This window comes from Myxine glutinosa, chromosome 4 (assembly GCF_964187855.1).
Source record: "Myxine glutinosa chromosome 4, kmMyxGlut1.1, whole genome shotgun sequence".
Taxonomy (NCBI): domain Eukaryota; kingdom Metazoa; phylum Chordata; class Myxini; order Myxiniformes; family Myxinidae; genus Myxine; species Myxine glutinosa.
The window spans coordinates 795,957-814,205 of NC_136264.1; the positions used below are offsets into that span (position 1 = coordinate 795,957).

The 18,249-nt window shown below is 40.2% G+C and overlaps 1 protein-coding gene across 1 annotated transcript in view; it reads right to left on the bottom strand.

The window, feature by feature from the left end:
* Window positions 1-7,034: 7,034 nt before the first annotated feature.
* Window positions 7,035-18,249, bottom strand: part of LOC137424401 (uncharacterized) — a 90,614-nt gene continuing 79,399 nt past the window's right edge. The window contains exon 4 of the mRNA XM_068111820.2: window positions 7,035-17,713. Coding sequence (XP_067967921.2) covers window positions 16,752-17,713 — 962 coding nt within the window. The 3' untranslated portion in view covers window positions 7,035-16,751. The remainder of the gene's footprint in view (window positions 17,714-18,249) is intronic.

The window sequence follows — 18,249 nt, forward strand, 5'->3', positions numbered from 1 at the left end:
ATATTACTTCATATTCATATATTCATATTCATTCATCATATTCCTCACTAATTTCCAAATAGTTTTGGTGTTATTTATTTGTGAGGAAGATAAAACGATGAGTGTTGGATCCGATTATTAGATTATATATATATATTTTTTTTTTTAGACAAGAAACATTGACATGCAGTTATTTACATATTTCAAGCAATGTCCATGTATGAGTACAATTTATTCAAAAATAGCAATATTTTACACTCCACCTGGGAATGATTTAAGAAGTTTATGGATTATGTTTGTCAATCTTTTCCCTTGCCTTCAGTGTTGTGATGCACTCCAGAGCATAGTCTGACTGCTCACGTACATTTTATCTCTCAAATGTATTCACCTTTCATTTATTTTGTTAAGACAACAAGAATATATGTTACAACAAGAATATATTGTGATTCAAAGAATTTGTCAGCAAATACATTATACATAAATAGGCTCTATCATGACTTTACTGTTTCAATCTCACTTTTCTTTCTTCTCCAATATTCCTGCCCTTGTTTTCTCACATCTTACCTCCTGCCTCCCCCACTTTGGAAATCACCTTCGACTTATCTCCTGCAATGTAAACAAGAAAGAGCAGATTGCAAACCCTCACCAAGTGTATTTAGTATTTTTTGAGGTTTTTGGGCCAAAACAAATATGGCGGCCGAACCACATGACCGATGACGTCATTATTTTTTTTCTCCACCAATTTATCCCTAAATGACAACAAATTTCATCGTGATAGGATGAAGTTTTGTACTTGTCGAATTATGGTCATAATGGAGGCACCGATGACACCTCATTAAGATATGTTTGTCCACATGGAGAGTTCTTTGCAATGAGCCATGTCTCACTTCTTTATATGCAGCACTTTCGGAGATATAGAGGTGGAAAGCTTTTCGGTTTTTCCAAGATGGCGCCCACACCGCGTGACCGATGATGTCATAATTATCAATAAAAATTCTATAGGTGGAGGTGCACCTATGGTGAAAATTTCCTGTCAATCAGACCAACAGTTGCAGAGAAAATCATATTTTATTCTGTGCAGACAAACAAACAAGACGTCATGCAGAGCATGATACTTGCAAAATCCAACCCCCACCCCCCCCAAAAGGTTGCCATTAATGCAGCAAATTGTCTATTTAATCAAGATTAAAATTGACAATCTTGATCAAAGCTCGGGTCAATAGGATGAAAAGTGAAAAAAAAAGAAAAGTGATTCTTTAGATGAAAATTGATGATTTTTTAGATAAAATTTGATGATTTTAGAAGTTTGACCTTTGACCGTAAAAGTTAGTTTCCCAATTTAGTGACAATATACAAATGCTTTTCAACTTTCAAGTCAATCGGATGAAAAATAGCGATTTTATACATTTGACCTCCAGATGACCTTTGACCTCAAAATAAATAGGCTTCTCAATTGTGACGAACTCTACAACTTGGAGAAGTTTCATGATGATCGGTTTAGAATTGTGACCTGTAGGTGAGTGACAGACAAACAGAATAAATGCAACCGACCAATATACTTGAAAAATCTTCGATTTTGCAAGTAACAAACAATGGACTCAAATGCAATACCCTCTCCTCGGTTGAGGGAAAAAAGTAGAGATGGAGGTGAGCAAGATAATTCAAGATATAGATAGATATCTGAGACAATGGTTTCGAGAAAAATTGTGGATACTTTTTCATTTAGATATTGGCCGAACTATAAGAGATACATTGCATCGGGAAATTACCGAAGGGGTCAAGGGAACAAACCTGGAAGTTTATGTGCGAGCATATTTGTATGGTCTGGAGATGATGGCATCGACATAGAATCAGTAGCGAAGACTGTGGTACACAAAACAGCATTCGGGTCAGAAGCATGTGTTTGCATGTAACGGGTATATACAACTGGTTTTGATGAAAAGAGATCAGATTCGAATAACATCTGACAAGGAAAGAGATAATCTGGCAGATTATGTTGAAGGGATAGTGGAAGACAGGTAAGTAAAAACAAAGAAATGCATGGTATATTGCAAAGGGATGGGAGGCTAAGGATATACTGGAAAGACAAAGGAGATTGAGGGGAATACTACAGTCGTGACCTAAAATATTGCCACCCTTGCACTTTTTTCAAATAATCCACCATTTCTTCCAGAAAATTGTTGAAATTTTAAAAATCTTTTGGTATCCACATTTGTATTTCTTTAGTTTGCAGTGGAACAAAACTAACTAGAACAATGCGAGTGTGTCGCCAATATGCCTCCGTATAGTCCCACAATGAGTAGCTGCAATCACTCTGCATATGTATGGGTCGGGGATCACGTTTGTGAAGTTTCGTGTTGATTGGATTAGGTTCGTTTTTCTATCCAAGATGGCTGCCAAACCATGTGACCTATGACATCATTTTCAAACTATATGCAATAGTGCTGTTAGATATTTGTCAAATTTCACATCAATAGGGTGAGCGGTTTCAGAGATATAATTATTTAATATTTTCCTTCAATCCAATATGGCTGCCAAACCATGTGACCTATTATGTCATAAATTTAATATTTCAATACAAATGGGTCATAGATCATGTGCATGCAATTTCAGATTTTTAGGATAACGAATAATTCGATTAAAACATTTTTGGCTGGTATACCACTTCACCTATGATGTCATCATTATCATGCTTTTGTTCCCCATTGGGAGTACTTGACAATGTGCCAAGTTTCAAATTTTTCCATTCAGCGGTTTCCAAGAAATAACTTTTTTTTTATTTACGTTTAATCCAAGATGGCTGCCATACCATGTCACCTATGACATCATAATTATCATAAAAATATTCTGCATGGGTATCACGTTGCCTACCCTGAAAGTTTCGTCTCAATCGGACATGTGGTTGCTGAGAAAAACGAGGTTTAGCCCGTAAGTACGGACGATCGGGCAACCCCAAAACATAATGCCTCTGGCGACTGTTGGCAGAGGCATAAAAAAGCTGAAAAAAATCACTAAATCTTAGCTTATTCCACACAGAAATCCTAAAATGGCCTGGACAATATTATTGGCACCTTTTATAAGTTGTTAGAAATAATTACATTTCAAGCAGGTGATTCTCCTTTACTTTGAAATTGAACTTACCTGTGATGAGTTGCAGGTGCCTGCAATATAAAAATGACTCATTCAACCAGTTTGAATCGAGAAAAGGAGTCATTCTGCTGTTTTGTGTCACTGTGTGCACCGTAATCAGCATGGAGAAAAGAAAGAAACGCAGAGAATTGTCTGAGGAGGTCAGACACAAGATTGTAGCCAAGCATGGACAACCTCAAGGCTACAAGTCCATCTCCAGAGACCTTGATGTTCCTGTGTCCACCGTACGCAATGTTATCAGGAAGTTTAAGGCCCATGGCACTGTAGCTAACCTCCCTGGATGTGGCCGCAAGAGAAAACTTGATCGTAGATTGCAGCGAAAGATTGTTCGAATGGCGGAGAAAGCACGTCGATCAACTGACAGATTCAAGCTGACATTCAGACACAAGGTACGACAGTTTCAACTCGCACCATCCATCGCCAACTCAATGAAAGGGGTTTCTATGGTAGGAGACCCAGGAGGACCCCACTGCTAAGCGAGAGACATAAGAAAGCCCCACTTGAGTTTTCCAAAACACACCTGAACAAGCCAAAATCCTTCTGTAAGAATGTCCTGTGGACAGATGAGACCAAATTAGAGATTTTTGGAAAGCACATCATCTCTATGTTTACAGAAAACAAAATGAAGCCTTCAAAGAAAAGAACACCTTCAATACAGTCAAACATGGAGGAGGTTCAGTGATGTTTTGGGGTCGCTGTGCTGCCTCTGGTTGTGGGTGCCTTGAATGTGTGCATGGCATCATGAAATCTGGAGATTACCAAGGCATTTTGGAGCGCAATGTTCAACCCAGTGTCAGAAAGCTGGGCCTCCGTCGAAGGTCATGGGTCTTGCAGCAGGACAATGACCCAAACACACTTCAAAAAGCACCCAGGAATGGTTCAAGACAAAACGCTGGAATGTTCTGAAGTGGCCAGCAATGAGTCAGATCTAAATCCTATTGAACACCTGTGGGGAGATCTGAAAACAGCAGTTGGGAGAAGGCACCCTTCGAATCTGGGAGAACTGGAGCAGTTTGCACAAGAAGAGTGGGACAAACTGTCAGTAGAGTGGTGTAGGAAGCTCATGACTGCAGTTATATAAGTTCTACCGATTATTAAGTTTCGGGTGTCAATAATTTTGTCAGTGCCATTTATATTTATTTTCTGATTTTAAAGGATATATTAAGTTCTGAATCAAAAACAAAGGTTCTGTAATATTAACAGTGAAATAAAGAATTGTGGAGACAAAATACTTTCGTCAATTTCAACTTATTTTCAGAGAAAATTGTGAGTTATTTGAAAAAAGTACAAGGGTGCCAATATTTTTGGCCACGACTGTACATGGAGAAAAGGAAAAGGAAGAAGAGGATGTATAAGAAACAAAAATGATGTGAAGGATGATGGAGAAAGGTCTTTGGGTCGGTGATGACTATACATCGGATTTTTATGTGAAAAAATAAAAAATATTTTTTCACATAAAACGGCTTTTTTGTGCGCAAAAAAATTATTTTGCTATTTTCGGAGGAAAAAAATATTTCGCCCTTTTTCGGGAAAAATAAAATAAAATGCCCTTTTTGGTCGAAAATGTCTGGCAACGCTAAAAAAAATTAGGGAATTTTTCGAAATTTTTAACTGCGATCGAAATTTTTAACTGCGATCGATCTCAAAAACAAAACGTTGCGTCCACTTGCGTGCGTTGCGTCCCCAGCGTGTACAGCAGTGAGGCGGTGTACTACAGTGAGAGAGTGTACACAAAGTGTGAACAAGTCTCCTATCAAGATGAGTGCTGCTCTTCGTGACAAGTGGCTGAAGGAATTCAACGCTGGCGGCGATGGGGCCACCTTCAAGTACGTGTCGAGTGACATGGCTTTCTGTCGAGCTTGTGAAAAGACTTTCTGGGCGAAGCAGAAGTCTGAGCTGGCCCAACATGTCCGAGGAGACCGCCACAAGAGCAACTTGGCCTTGAAGAAGAAGAGGACGGTCACGCAAGCCACCATGGAGGACTTTGGTGGCGGAAAGAGGCACAAGTGCGACGTCGTGGCTCAGGAGCTGTGCCAGGCCATGCTGGCCGCTGGCATCCCATGGTCGAAATTGGAAAACCCTGCCCTCCGGTCGTTCCTGGAGAAGCACATCACTCTCCAGATCCCCGATGAAAGCTGGATTCGAAAGCACTACCTCGACAAGTGCTACGACGAGGCCTTGGCGGGGATCCGTGCCGACCTCGGACAGCAGCCCATCTGGCTGTCCGTCGACGAGACGACCGATTCGGCAGGTCGATATGTGGCCAACATCATCGCGGGACGCTTGTCCAAGGAGGGGTACTTTCGTCCCCACCTCGTCCAGTGCATGTTTCTGGAGAAGACCAACTCCGGGGAGATCGTGCGTGCAGTCAATGACACGCTGCGCTATCTTTGGCCTGATTTCAAGCCGGAGTGCCTCAAGGTCCTCGTCAGCGACGCCGCGGCCTATATGATCAAGGCCGGCCATGCCCTGAAGGAACTCTTCCCGGACTTGCTGCATGTGACTTGCGTTGCCCACGCGCTCCACCGTGTCTGCGAGACAGTCCGAGAAATGTTCAAGGACGTCAACGACCTGATTGCCACGACGAAGAAGGTGTTCGTCAAAGCCCCGTCGCGTGTTGTCTTTTGGAAGGAGCAGCAGCCCAATCTTTCTCTCCCCCCGGAGCCCATTCTGACTCGGTGGGGGACGTGGATCGACGCCGCGATGTTTTATGCCGAGCACTTCGAGGCCGTCAAGGACATTGTGGACCAGCTGAACGATGACGACGCGATGGCAATCCGGAGTGCCAAGGACCTGTTCGGAAAGGCGGACATCAAGCTCAGTTTGGTCTTCTTAAATGCCCACGTGTCGTTCATCCCGAAGATCCTAAGCAGCTGGAGGAGGCCGGCATGGAGCTGGCCAAGGCCTTCCAGCTCCTTGATCAGGCCAAGGAGGAGCTCGAAAAGATCCGAGGCTGCCGTAAGGAGCTCCTGCTCACCAAGTTCAAGGCGGTGCTGCAGCGCAATCCCGACATTGGTGTGCTGAGGACAGTGGCTTTGATCCTGGATGGAGATCAGCACGGATCTGAGGTTGGTGTGCCGGCTGGAGTCAAGCTTGCTGACATCCCCCTCTTGAGGTACTGCCCCATCGTCAGCGTCGACGTGGAAAGGTCCTTCTCCGTCTACAGAAACGTCCTCACCGACCGCCGACACCGCCTCACCAAGGAGAACATTACCAAGATAATGATTTCAAACACCTACTTTAATCGTTCCTAAAAGGGTCTTGTCAATTTCTTCTAGTCCTCTACTTATCAAACAATGCGGTTGCAATAAAGGTACCTGAACGTCATTTTTTACCTGTTTACTAGCCCAGAGTGCTTAATGTTGTGCAGGAAAAAGCTTACCAGTTTTTGTTCTTTTTTTGACTGATTTCTGAAAAACCTGGTAATAATAAAAAATGAATAAAACGGGGGAAAAAAATATTTCGGGATTTTTTCACATAAAAAAAAAAAAATTCCGCTTTTCAAAACATAAAAGGCCTATTTTCTTAACATAAAAATCCGTAGTCTACTGATGACAGACAAAGGTGATGTAATGCATGCAAAGAGGAGGGTTTAAGACTAAGAATGTGGAAGCAACAACAACGTAACACAAGTACAATATTCCTGGATGCATTTTCAGTGTATCAGGAATTTCTTAATCACTCTTTCCAACTTAAAGACAAAATTTGACAACTTCCTGCAGTCATCGGTCACGAAGAAATCTGACATTTTGAAAAATCAAATCATCTTGATCTTGAAGATGAAGATGAAGAAAATCATATTGAAGGGATGAAGCAATGATGCTGAATGAATTGAAATCACATCCTAACAGATGCACACGATTACACGGAAGTTGATTAGGTCAAATAAATAACCTCACCCAAAGTTTGGGAAATCTTTTATTGCACTTTGTACAAATACGCTTGAATACAGGTTACATGGATATTTTATAACCATTCACGTTTTGTCGGTTCATCTGTCCATTGCTCCTATATATTTTGGTATACAATATCTCGTATCATGGGAAAGCAAGGCGATAGAGGGAAGAACGTAAAGCACCGAGTGGGCGGTGGGACTACAGGTGGACTCAACAAGGGGATGAATGAACAGGATGGTGAGAGAGAGAACACAGAACCATACAAATAGATGCAGCAGAAGGTTGGAGAAGCTTGATAAGGTTAGAAAAGACCAAAGGTGAGCGTGGTGGGGATTGCTGCAAGAAGTGTATGTGACCTGGGACTAAGAGGGGATGTCACGATGAAATAGCAGGGGCAGCAAGTCCTGATGAGAGGTGGAAGCAGTCACCAACCTGTCTGCGATGAGAGTAGGCAGGCCCTGTTCTTTTGCTGCTTTGTGAGAGGTCGACGATGTGGAAGCTTGGTTATATTGGAGCTTCGATTATATGGTCTGCCCAGCAGAGGTCATAGATGAGGTGAGGCTTCGAAGCTTCAAATACTAAACTTCTTCCAATGATTGTGGAAATACACAGGTCAGTTTGCTTGGCAATCCTTCAGGAAAGACAGGGTTAGAATAAGACATTTGCCTTGTTTGAAAGACATGTTCCTCGTACAAGACAGGTAGAGAGAGAACGCCCCTGCTGGCGACCTGTTGGTGGGACATGGAGTAGTATGGTGTAATGTGGAATTAACAGAGAATAAAATATCGCTTTTCAGAGCATTAGATGTCATCAATGGATACAAGGAACATGTGTGGGCCTAAGACACTGCTTATGGGGAAAGTGGATGAGAGGGTTCCAGGATTCCACTGAGAGCTTCCTCCACGCTGGCTGAACACATGGAGGGAGTCAGTAAGCCAGGAAAGAACATGGAACATGTCCAGAAACACAGACCTGACCTTGGAAATATCAACATAAACCAATTAGATTGAAAACAATTCTAGATAGAAAAACACAAATCACGTTTATTTGAGTGTTTGTGCTCAATTCCTATTTATTTATTCCTTCATCATAAGCTATACATGTTGCAACATAATATATAGGATTCATTATTTTGGTTTAGGGTCACTATGTGTATTTTAAGACAATCATGGGGAACAAAGAAAATTCACAAAATTCTCCACCAAGTTTGACAACAGAATCCACGCAATATTGAATGAAAACATTTGCTTATCTGAATGTACAATGTCCTCTTCAGAACACCTTGTGGAAATAATAATAATAACATCATCAATTAGGCCGATACATAACACTCGGTGTTTACTGCACAGGCCTCGTGTATCATTCGCGTTTCAGGATGGATTACCAATCCTCTGTTCATGCTCGAGCATGTTTGGACAAACCCAAACTTCCAGGTACCTTATATATTCTAGCAGCTGTACATATAAACATCTTTTGCATACAAGTATTGATATCAAATTTTCTTGCAACTTCAACGTCGCATTTCACATGCTCAAACAGGCGTCATCACATTCCTTATTGTTGCATTTTAAATCTCCAATTGTGCATCAAATTTGACTCGCACTTCATCTATATAAGGCAGAGTAATGCACGTACCACAGGTAAATCATTTGAGTGAATTGGTATTTGAAAGGTTGGTCAAGAAGTTTCATTTTAAAAATTTTTTTTTTTAAATCACTATCAGGAGTTTCCTGCTTTAATGTGCTGAAAAACAAGATGGCGGCAACTAAGTTCAGATAAGAACAGGGCTCCGACAAACAATTAGACGTTCAAGCTGAAACATCAAACTTCTTGATATTTAAAGTTGATGAGCTGCATAGTATGGTGATGACAGGACACAAATTCTCATATGTAACATCTAATAAATAAATAAAAATATCTAAGAGCACAAAATGGAACGAACGGTTTTTGATTCCGGAAATTAGGCTGCGCAGGATGAAGTCGTACGGTGTTGATGTACACCACCTAGAGAGTAGTGAAGGCATACAAAAGTTTCCATCTCAATGGGACAGGTACATGTCCGAGGTTGTAGAATACCTTGAAAGGTTGTATCGTTTTTGCACTATATAAACAAGCTTCATTGTGGGTAAAAACAAAAGCTCAGGTCAAATTTGTAGCAGCCGTGTGTGTTGTACACCGCACCTTTCCTATGCCATCTCCAGGCATTGCAAATCGTCATTGCCGGGCACCGAAGGGGGCTCGGCAGTGACGCACGCTGAAAGGGAGGACTCAGTTTTCACTCTGGTTGTTTGTTTGTTTTCTTGTTTGTTTTCTTTTTTGTTTGTTTTCTTGTTTGTTTTCTTGCTTTCTTGTTTGTTTGTTTGTCCGGGCGATATCACAGCCATCCTTTGAGCTAGGAAGCTGAAATTTCGGCACAATCGTGAGCCAGTCCTTTGTCAAAAACGCTATTTTTGTTTTTTGATTTATCAATTAATTGAGGAGTTATTTAATTATTAGCGATTAATTAAGTACTTATTTAATTAATCAAATTTCCTTTCTCTTCTGACCATTAACTCAGGCACCTTTTGAGTTAGGAAGCTGAGATTTGGACATGCCAATGACCAGGTGATTTGGCTGCAAAGGATATTTTTGATTTATTAATTAATCAATTAATCGATTAATTATTTAATTATTCGATTAATTACTAAAAAATAAAAATAAAAATCAGTTACAGATTCTGATGAAATGGTGGTGGTTTGTGTGTTCTATGACCGAATTGATTAATAATTTAATTTTTTAATGATTATTATTTATTTATTTTCATTATTAATCATTTATTTATTTTCTTTCTCATTTGGCCAATATCTCAGGCACCTTTTGAGCTCAGAAGCTAATATTTGGACATGACAGTGACCAAGTGATGTGGCTATCAAGGATATTTTTGATTTATTGATTAATCAATTAATCAATTAATTACGAAAAAAAAATAATTCAGTTACAGATTCTGATGAAATGGTGGTGGTTTATGTGTTCTGTGACCGAATTGCTTAATAATTTAATTTTTTAATGATTATTATTTATTTATTTTCATTATTAATCATTTATTTATTTTCTTTCTCATTTGGCCAATATCTCAGGCACCTTTTGAGCTGGGAAGCTAATATTTGGACATGACAGTGACCAAGTGATGTGGCTATCAAGGATATTTTTGATTTATTGATTAATCATTTAATCGCTTAATTATTTATTGATTAATTGATTAATTTATTTATTGACTAATCAATTAATTATTTAATTATTTATTAATGACTTATTTAATTTAATTTCTAAAAGATACATCTTCGGATGAAGCACTAGTGGTTTCGTTATGCTATTAGCCAATTGATTATGAAAATATTTTGTGATAATCTTTTATTGATTTTAATTATACAATTAATCAATCAATTAGTGTACACCTCACCCTCCCAATGCAGCCTCAATGAGTTGCACTGCGGTATTGCCGGGCGCCGGAGGCGCCCCGGCAATTCCGCGCTGTAGGATATTTAATTATTTGGCATGGGGGCGGTGTACTTTGAATGTATCTGTACTTGTTTCACTTGTGTTAATTCTTGCTTTATACAAAATATCCATTAAATTCTCACATCTTACTAATTGGGATTTCACAAAAAGTTATTAACATCAACACGCAAGAACAAGCTGATGATTCAACTGTCAGTAAGATCTAGATTGATGGAAAGTACCTGATTGCATTGATGGATTACCAGCTACAATCACTACCATCAACTTCCGATCATGTGGCCTAGCGAGTCACAAGCTTCAAATTATCATCTGATTTGGTTCAAATTTCTTTAAACAAATATCGTTGCCCTTGTAAACTTCATGCGAGCAAACTATTTTCATTTCTAAGCTGTCCCTAGGAAAAGAGCACCACAACGCAAGCTCCCAAGACAAACTACAACTGCCGTCCCACTACAATAACATATCGTAATGCGATACACCAACTCAAAAAATGATAAAATTCTTTCAGCAGTGCACCTGAATATACTAGGTGTGCCCATCAGTAGCTTCACAGACCGTTTTAATCAAAAGAGAGCATGTTGTACTTCACAAACATATTGCATGTCTGTGAGTGTGAATGAGGATGTTAAATTAAGTGAAACATGCGAAAAAAGGATCTTTTATAACCTGTAATATTGTTGTTGTGGTGGCTGTGGTTGTTGTTGTTGGTATGCTCCTCCAATGTCCTTGTAAAGGGTTCCTGCTATGTTAGAATAATAAATGTTACTGGTGGAATGGCTACATTAAAGCTCGAGCTCATGCTTCCTTTTCTTCTTCATCAAACCCGGAAAACAGGCAAGTTTGTGATTAAAGAAAGGAATTTTTGTTCCAAGTAAATTCATTATTACCTTTCCAGATGTACCATTTGTATTATTGTACAACAACAGAAACTCTTTAGAATAAAGCGTTATGGATAGAGAAACCCGGCTCCTTTTATATGTTAGATGCAAAAATATATGGAAAAGAACAGAATCCATTAACTCCTTTTAAGATGGTGTGTGGAGTGTGGTTTAACATTTCAAGTCTCGAGTCCCTTAGGCCTATTTCGCTCACAAACCAATATGACTCAAGTAACTACACAAAGACAGTCACTTCAAATGATGTATGTTTATATACTGTATGTGTGTGTGTGTATAATATATATATATATATATTGGCTTCATAAAGTATTCACACCCCTTGACCTTTTCACATTGTTGTTTCAGCCTGAACTTAAAATGGATTAAAATGAGATTTTTTTGGTCACTGATCTACACATCATTTGAAGTCATTGTCTTTGTGGAATTACTTGACAATGTCAAAGTCAAATGTGAAAGTGGAATTTTTTTTTTCTTCTTCGAAATGTTTACAAAATAGTTTTAAAAACATAGGGGCAATACCCCTGGCACTCACCTGGTAGAATAAACAGCATACTGCACTGATTAAAGGTATGTTAAACCAATTTCAATGCTTCACCGGGCAGCATGTAGAATCATACCAACATCATCATGACTTTAAACAAACAAACAAAAAAAATACCTATTTTGGGGGGCAATCCCCCTCCCACCCCATATACCCCCGAAGACCCCAATTTTTCCAATGCCTTGAACAAACATTGGTACATCACGGGTGATGAAGGATGTAGTGAAGTTTCATCAAAATTGTGTGTGTAGGATCTGAGAAAGAAGCAAATATCTATTTCGGGGGGCAACCCCTCCCCCGTAGATCCCCAAAGGGGCAGATTTTTCTTAGTGCCGTGAACAAACTTTGGTACATCACGGGTGATGAAGGTTGTGGTCAAGTTTCATCGAAATTGTGTATGTAGTTTCGGAGGAGAAAGCAAATACCTATTTTGGGGGGTCAAACCTGGAAGCACTTTGACCCCAGGTAAACCCCCTTAGACCCCAATTTATTTTTTAATGCCGTGAACAAACTTCAGTCACAACAGAACAAATATCATTTGTGCCAAGTTTGGTCGCAATCCCTTCAGCGGTTTCAGAGAAGAAGTTTCAAGTGTTTACAGACGGATTGACGACGCGCCATCGCATAGGCTTCCCTGAACTTCGTTCCAGGTGAGCTAATGAAAGACAGAAATATCTAATTTACATAAGTATTCAACCCCCTGAGCCAATACTTCGTGGAAGCGCCTTTGGCAGCGATTGCAGTTTCGAGTCTTCTTGGGAATGTCTGGATCAGCTTTGCATATCTGGATTTGGGGAGTTTCTCCAATTCTTCCTTACAGATTTTCTCAAGCTCTGTCAAGTTGGAAAGAGAGCGTCGGTGAACAGCAATCTTCAAGTCTTTTCACAGATTCTCAATGGGATTCAAGTCTTTGGCTGGGCCACTCAAGGACTTTCATGTTCTTGCTCTGAAGCCATTCCAGTGTTGCTTTGGCTGTATGTTTGGGGTCATTCAATGGTATGAAAGATGAGTTCAATTTTCGTCTCATCAGACCAAATAATCTTTTGCTTCATGCTCATGTCTTTCATGTGCCTTTTTGCAAACTTCAGGATAGCTGCCGTGTGCTTTTTTTTCTCAGGAGTGGCTTTCGTCTGGCAACTCTCCCATAAAGCCTAGATCTGCTAAGTGCTGCAGAGACTGTTGTCCTTCCTGCAAGTTCTCCCATTTCAACCAAGGAACACTGTAGTTCTGGTAGAGTGGTCATTGGGTTCTTAGTCACCTCCCTGATCATGGTCTTTCTTGCCCGGTTACTCAGTTTGGTCTCACGTCCAGGTCTAGGAAGAGTTTTCTTTTCATACCCTCCCTCCCTCCATTCATACAGAAAGAATTCATACCCTCCCTCCTTTTATATATTTTGTTTGTCTGTTTGATTTGTTTGTGAAATAAATGTTAGCTCTTTCACGAGCCTCGATTCTGTATACAAAAAAAAAGAAAAAAAAGAAAAGAAAAGTCTGTGTAGTTCCATATTATTTCCATTTCCTAACGATGAAGCTCACTGTGCTCTTTGGAACTTTCAACACTCTAGAAATTGTTTTATACTCTTCGCCAGATCTATGCCTCCTCACAATTCCATTTTGGAGTTATACGGACAGTTCCTTGGACTCCATAGTGGAGTTTCTGCTGACATGCACTGTCAACTGTGGGACCTTATTTAGAAAGATGTGTTTCTTTCTAAATAATGTCCATTCAATAAAATTGCCCACAGGTGAACTCCAATCAAGTTGTTGAGATAAGAGATATCTCGAGGATGATCAAAGGAAATTGGATGCACCCGAGTACAATTCGGAGTGTCATAACAAAGGGGTCGAATACTTATTGATCAAAACATTTCAGCTTTTCATTGTTAATTAATTTGGAAAAAATTCTAAAATATATATATATATCTTACTATAATTCACTCAATGTCCGTCCGTCCGTTCGAAGGTACCGCAAAAACGGCTGAACCGATCGCAACAATATTTTGGTTGGGTAATCCTGGGACCCCCTGGAGTAAAATAGTCTATGTTGTTTTTCCAATTTTCCAGTTTTTCCAAACACGATGGAATAATATTTACCGATATGAACAGTGATGTGGCTTTTGTTGAAATTCTACGTACCAGGAGAGAGTAGATCGACTCCTGACGAACTCTTCCTATATAAACGTGCGGCTCCGAAGTAACACGGCAGTGTGTGCAAAGCGACTGAGAAACAGGTGTAGCGGCCGCTTCCGTGTTACAGATTCGGCGCGCACTCTTCACACATAAACGTGCGACTGAGAAAGACGTGTAGCGGCGCTTCCGTTTTGCAGAATTCAATCTTTTTTCAAAATGGGTGCCATGTACTGTTTAGATTTTGATGATTTACATGTGATATGATTCAACGAATGTTGAAAGGAATCGTTTAAAATAAAAAAAGCGTTCAATTTCTGATATTTTGCCTTTTCATTTGGGCCTCCTAATTGAAGCCCCGCCCATAGGGCGGGTACCGTTGCTAGTATATACAATTCCACTTTGACATTACGAGGTATTATGTGCAGAACAGTTACAAAAAAAATCTCAATTTAATCCATTTTAAATTTAGGCTGTAACGACAAAATGTGAAAAAAGTCAAGGGGTGTGAATACTTTCCGACAGCATTGTGTGTGTGTGTGTGTGTGTATACAGTCACGTGAAAAAGTAAGTACACCCCATGTAAAGTTTTGACTTTTTCAACATATTTCAACATACAGCTATTTGATCTTCATTTCAACAATATTGATAGATAAAGATGATATAATATAACCAATATCATGAAACATTTACATTTTGTAGTCTATTGTATAATTTAAATAAACATAAATGCAAATTTCGCATGTGGAAAAAGTAAGTACACCCCTACATTTATCACTACTTCAAATACCTAAAATTAGAATCAGGTGCACCAGCTCAGGTGCAAATGATAAGAACATCGTCAAAGAGGATCTTGGAGGAACCTGTGTTATTTAAACCTCAGACATTTCGTTTGGTTTGCTCTTTGTTGTTGAAGTGTGTGGCGTCACCATGCCTAGATCAAAAGAGCTCTCCGAGGCCTTCAGAAAGAAGGTTATAGATGCCTACGAGTCTGGGAATGGATTTAAAAGATCTTCAAACAATTTGAAATCAATCATTCGACTGTCCAGAAGATCATTTACAAGTGGAGAAGATTCCAAACAACTGCCAACTTGTTCAGGCCAGGCCGCCCCAGCAAGTTCAGCCCAAGAGCAGACCGCAAGATGCTGAAAGAAGTCTCGAAGAACCCCAGAATGTCATCACGGGACCTACAGGTAGCTCTTGCCACTGTTGATGTCAAAGTGCACGAGTCTACCATTAGAAAGAGGCTGCGCAAATTTGATCTACATGGGAGGTGTGCCAGGAGGAAACATTTGCTGTCCAGAACGAACATCAGGGCAAGACTAAAGTTTGCCAATGAACACCAAGGCAAAGACCAGCACTTCTGGAACAATGTGCTTTGGACAGATGAGTCAAAGGTAGAGCTATTTGGCCACAGTACCAGAAGACATGTTTGGCGAAAACCAAAGACAGCATTTGACCACAAGAACCTGATACCAACTGTAAAGCATGGTGGTGGAAATATTATGGTTTGGGGCAGCTTTGCTGCATCAGGGCCTGGGCAGCGCACCATCATAGAATCCACTATGAATTCTTCATTGTACCAGAGGGTGCTTGAGGATAATGTGAGACCATCTTTTGGAAAGTTGAAGCTCAACCGTAGGTGGACCTTGCAACATGACAATGACCCTAAACATACCAGTAAATCCACCAAGGATTGGCTGAAAAGAAAGAAATGGAGGGTTCTGGAATGGCCAAGTCAAAGCCCGGATCTAAATCCCATCGAGATGTTGTGGGGGGATTTCAAACGAGCTGTGCATGCAAGAAACCCCTCAAAGATCGCACAGCTGAAAGAATTCTGCATGGAGGAGTGGGCAAAAATTTCTCCCAGTCGATGTCAGAGACTGGTAGACAGTTATAAGAAACGCCTACTTGAGGTTGTTTCTGCCAAAGGGGGCAATACCACCTATTAGAGCCAAGGGTGTACTTACTTTTTCCACATGCGAAATTTGCATTTATGTTTATTTAAATTATACAATGGACTACAAAATGTAAATGTTTCATATTTGTTATATTATATCACCTTTATCTATCAATATTGTTGAAATGAAGATCAAATAGCTGTATGTTGAAATATGTTGAAAAAGTCAAAACTTTACATGGGGCGTACTTACTTTTTCACGTGACTGGATATATATATATATATATAGTTCCCCAGTGACCTGTTTCTGGTTGTCAACATAATTGTTATTCCAGTCTTTTTGAACCATAAACCTTTGGACACAAAATGACATTCGGTACAATTATCCAATTTTTTTTATCATCTCATCCAGATATAGCTCGACAAGGGGAGCACGTCCATAGACATGCAATTGGCTTTGCTGCTCACATGGATTAAGACCCAAGCAATACATTTTCCTACACAACAAACACAAGTGCCACAATATAAAATTGATTTTACTCTTTCAATAAACAAATATGTACTAAATTTTAAAATCGCTGAAACAAAACTAGGTCAGAATTGAAGCAACTGTTCAGCCTGGAGGAATTTTGCTGCAGAAACATCTCCTGGGATAACAAGGCCCATCTTAACACCCATGTATCGCTAAATATTAAAAGCAACAGCATGGTGGAATGCGCCTTCCTGATCATACCACAAGCAGTAGAAATATCCACCAAATATTCAAGATTTCAATGGACATGCTACTCTCATGTGATAATGAAGGTTTGAGGTTTGAGCAAAACCCTTCCCACAGGCAGTGCACATGTACGGTCTCTCTCCTGTATGCATCCGCATGTGCCTCTTTAACTGGGACGAGTCTGAAAATGCCTTTTCGCATGTTGTGCAGACATACGGCTTCTGTCCTGTGTGGGTTCTTATGTGTCGTCTGAGTTTGGACGAGTCAGGAAATGCCTTCGTGCAAGAAGTGCAGTGATACGGCTTTGCTCCTGCATGGATCCTCAAATGTGCGTGAAGATGAGAGGAGCAAGAAAATGTCCGACCACAGATGGTGCACTCATACGGCCTTTCTCCAGTGTGAATTCGCATGTGTGTGCGTAACGTGGACGACAAACCGAACGCTTTTCCACAAGCGGTGCACTCATACGGCCTTTCTCCCGTATGCGTCCTCATGTGCCTACGAATGCTTCCTGCATCGGCAAACAACTTCCCACAGGAAGGACATTTATGGGGTTCCTCCGTGGCATGGACCCTCACGTGAGCTTGAAGTAATGCCAATTGACCAAACGCATGGCCACAGTTGGAGCACTTGTACAGCCTTCCTGCTGTGTGAACCTTCATGTGCTTACGCAAAGCAGACGACGATATAAACGCCCTCTCGCAAGTGCTGCAAGCATAAGGCTTCTCCCCGGTATGCGTCAACATGTGCACACGGACGTAAGATAACCGTGTGAATCCTTTTCCACAGGAAGGGCAATCATATGGCTTCTCTCCCGTATGAACTTTTGTATGCTTATGCAAATTTCCTTTATATTCTGAACTGTATGGGCAATTGCTGCATTTAAACTTCTTGCGCCTCAAGTTCTGATGATGTTTTTCCCTATGTTGTTTGAGAGAAGCTGCAGTGAGAAATTCCTCATGGCAACTTGTACAGCAGTGTTCCCCATCAGGGTAACTTTGTCTTCCTGCAAAGAACACACACAGGGAAACACAATAATTTGTTCAACCCTTGCATTTAAACTTTAATAAAGTATGTTCCACATTTAATGTCAGAATGCAGAGCTCATAAACAACAGGGTTGTTGAATGTGAGACTACAACTTTAATTTTAAAATAATCATCACAAAGATCGCAGGATTATAGACATGTTTTAAATCATTTATATGCAACTTTTCACGTACGGACACATATCAAACTGTGTATGGGCATGCTGTCCAAAGCTACTGAGGGGTAAAAAAAATCCTTCCCATTTACTTTCTAAACAAACCACTTGAAGAGGTTGTCACTCAAACTTTTGGGCTGCACCATCAGCCATGATCTTTCTTGGGCAGACCATATTTACAATATGGCCTCTAAAGCCAGCTGACTGGGCATCCTCCGTTGAGCAAAGTCTTTACTTGGTTAATCTGATCTTTCATCAGATTCATGGCAAAGCAAAGGTATTCATATCATAGGTGCGTATCATAGCAAAGGGGTTGAATACTCGTTGACTCGAAATTTCA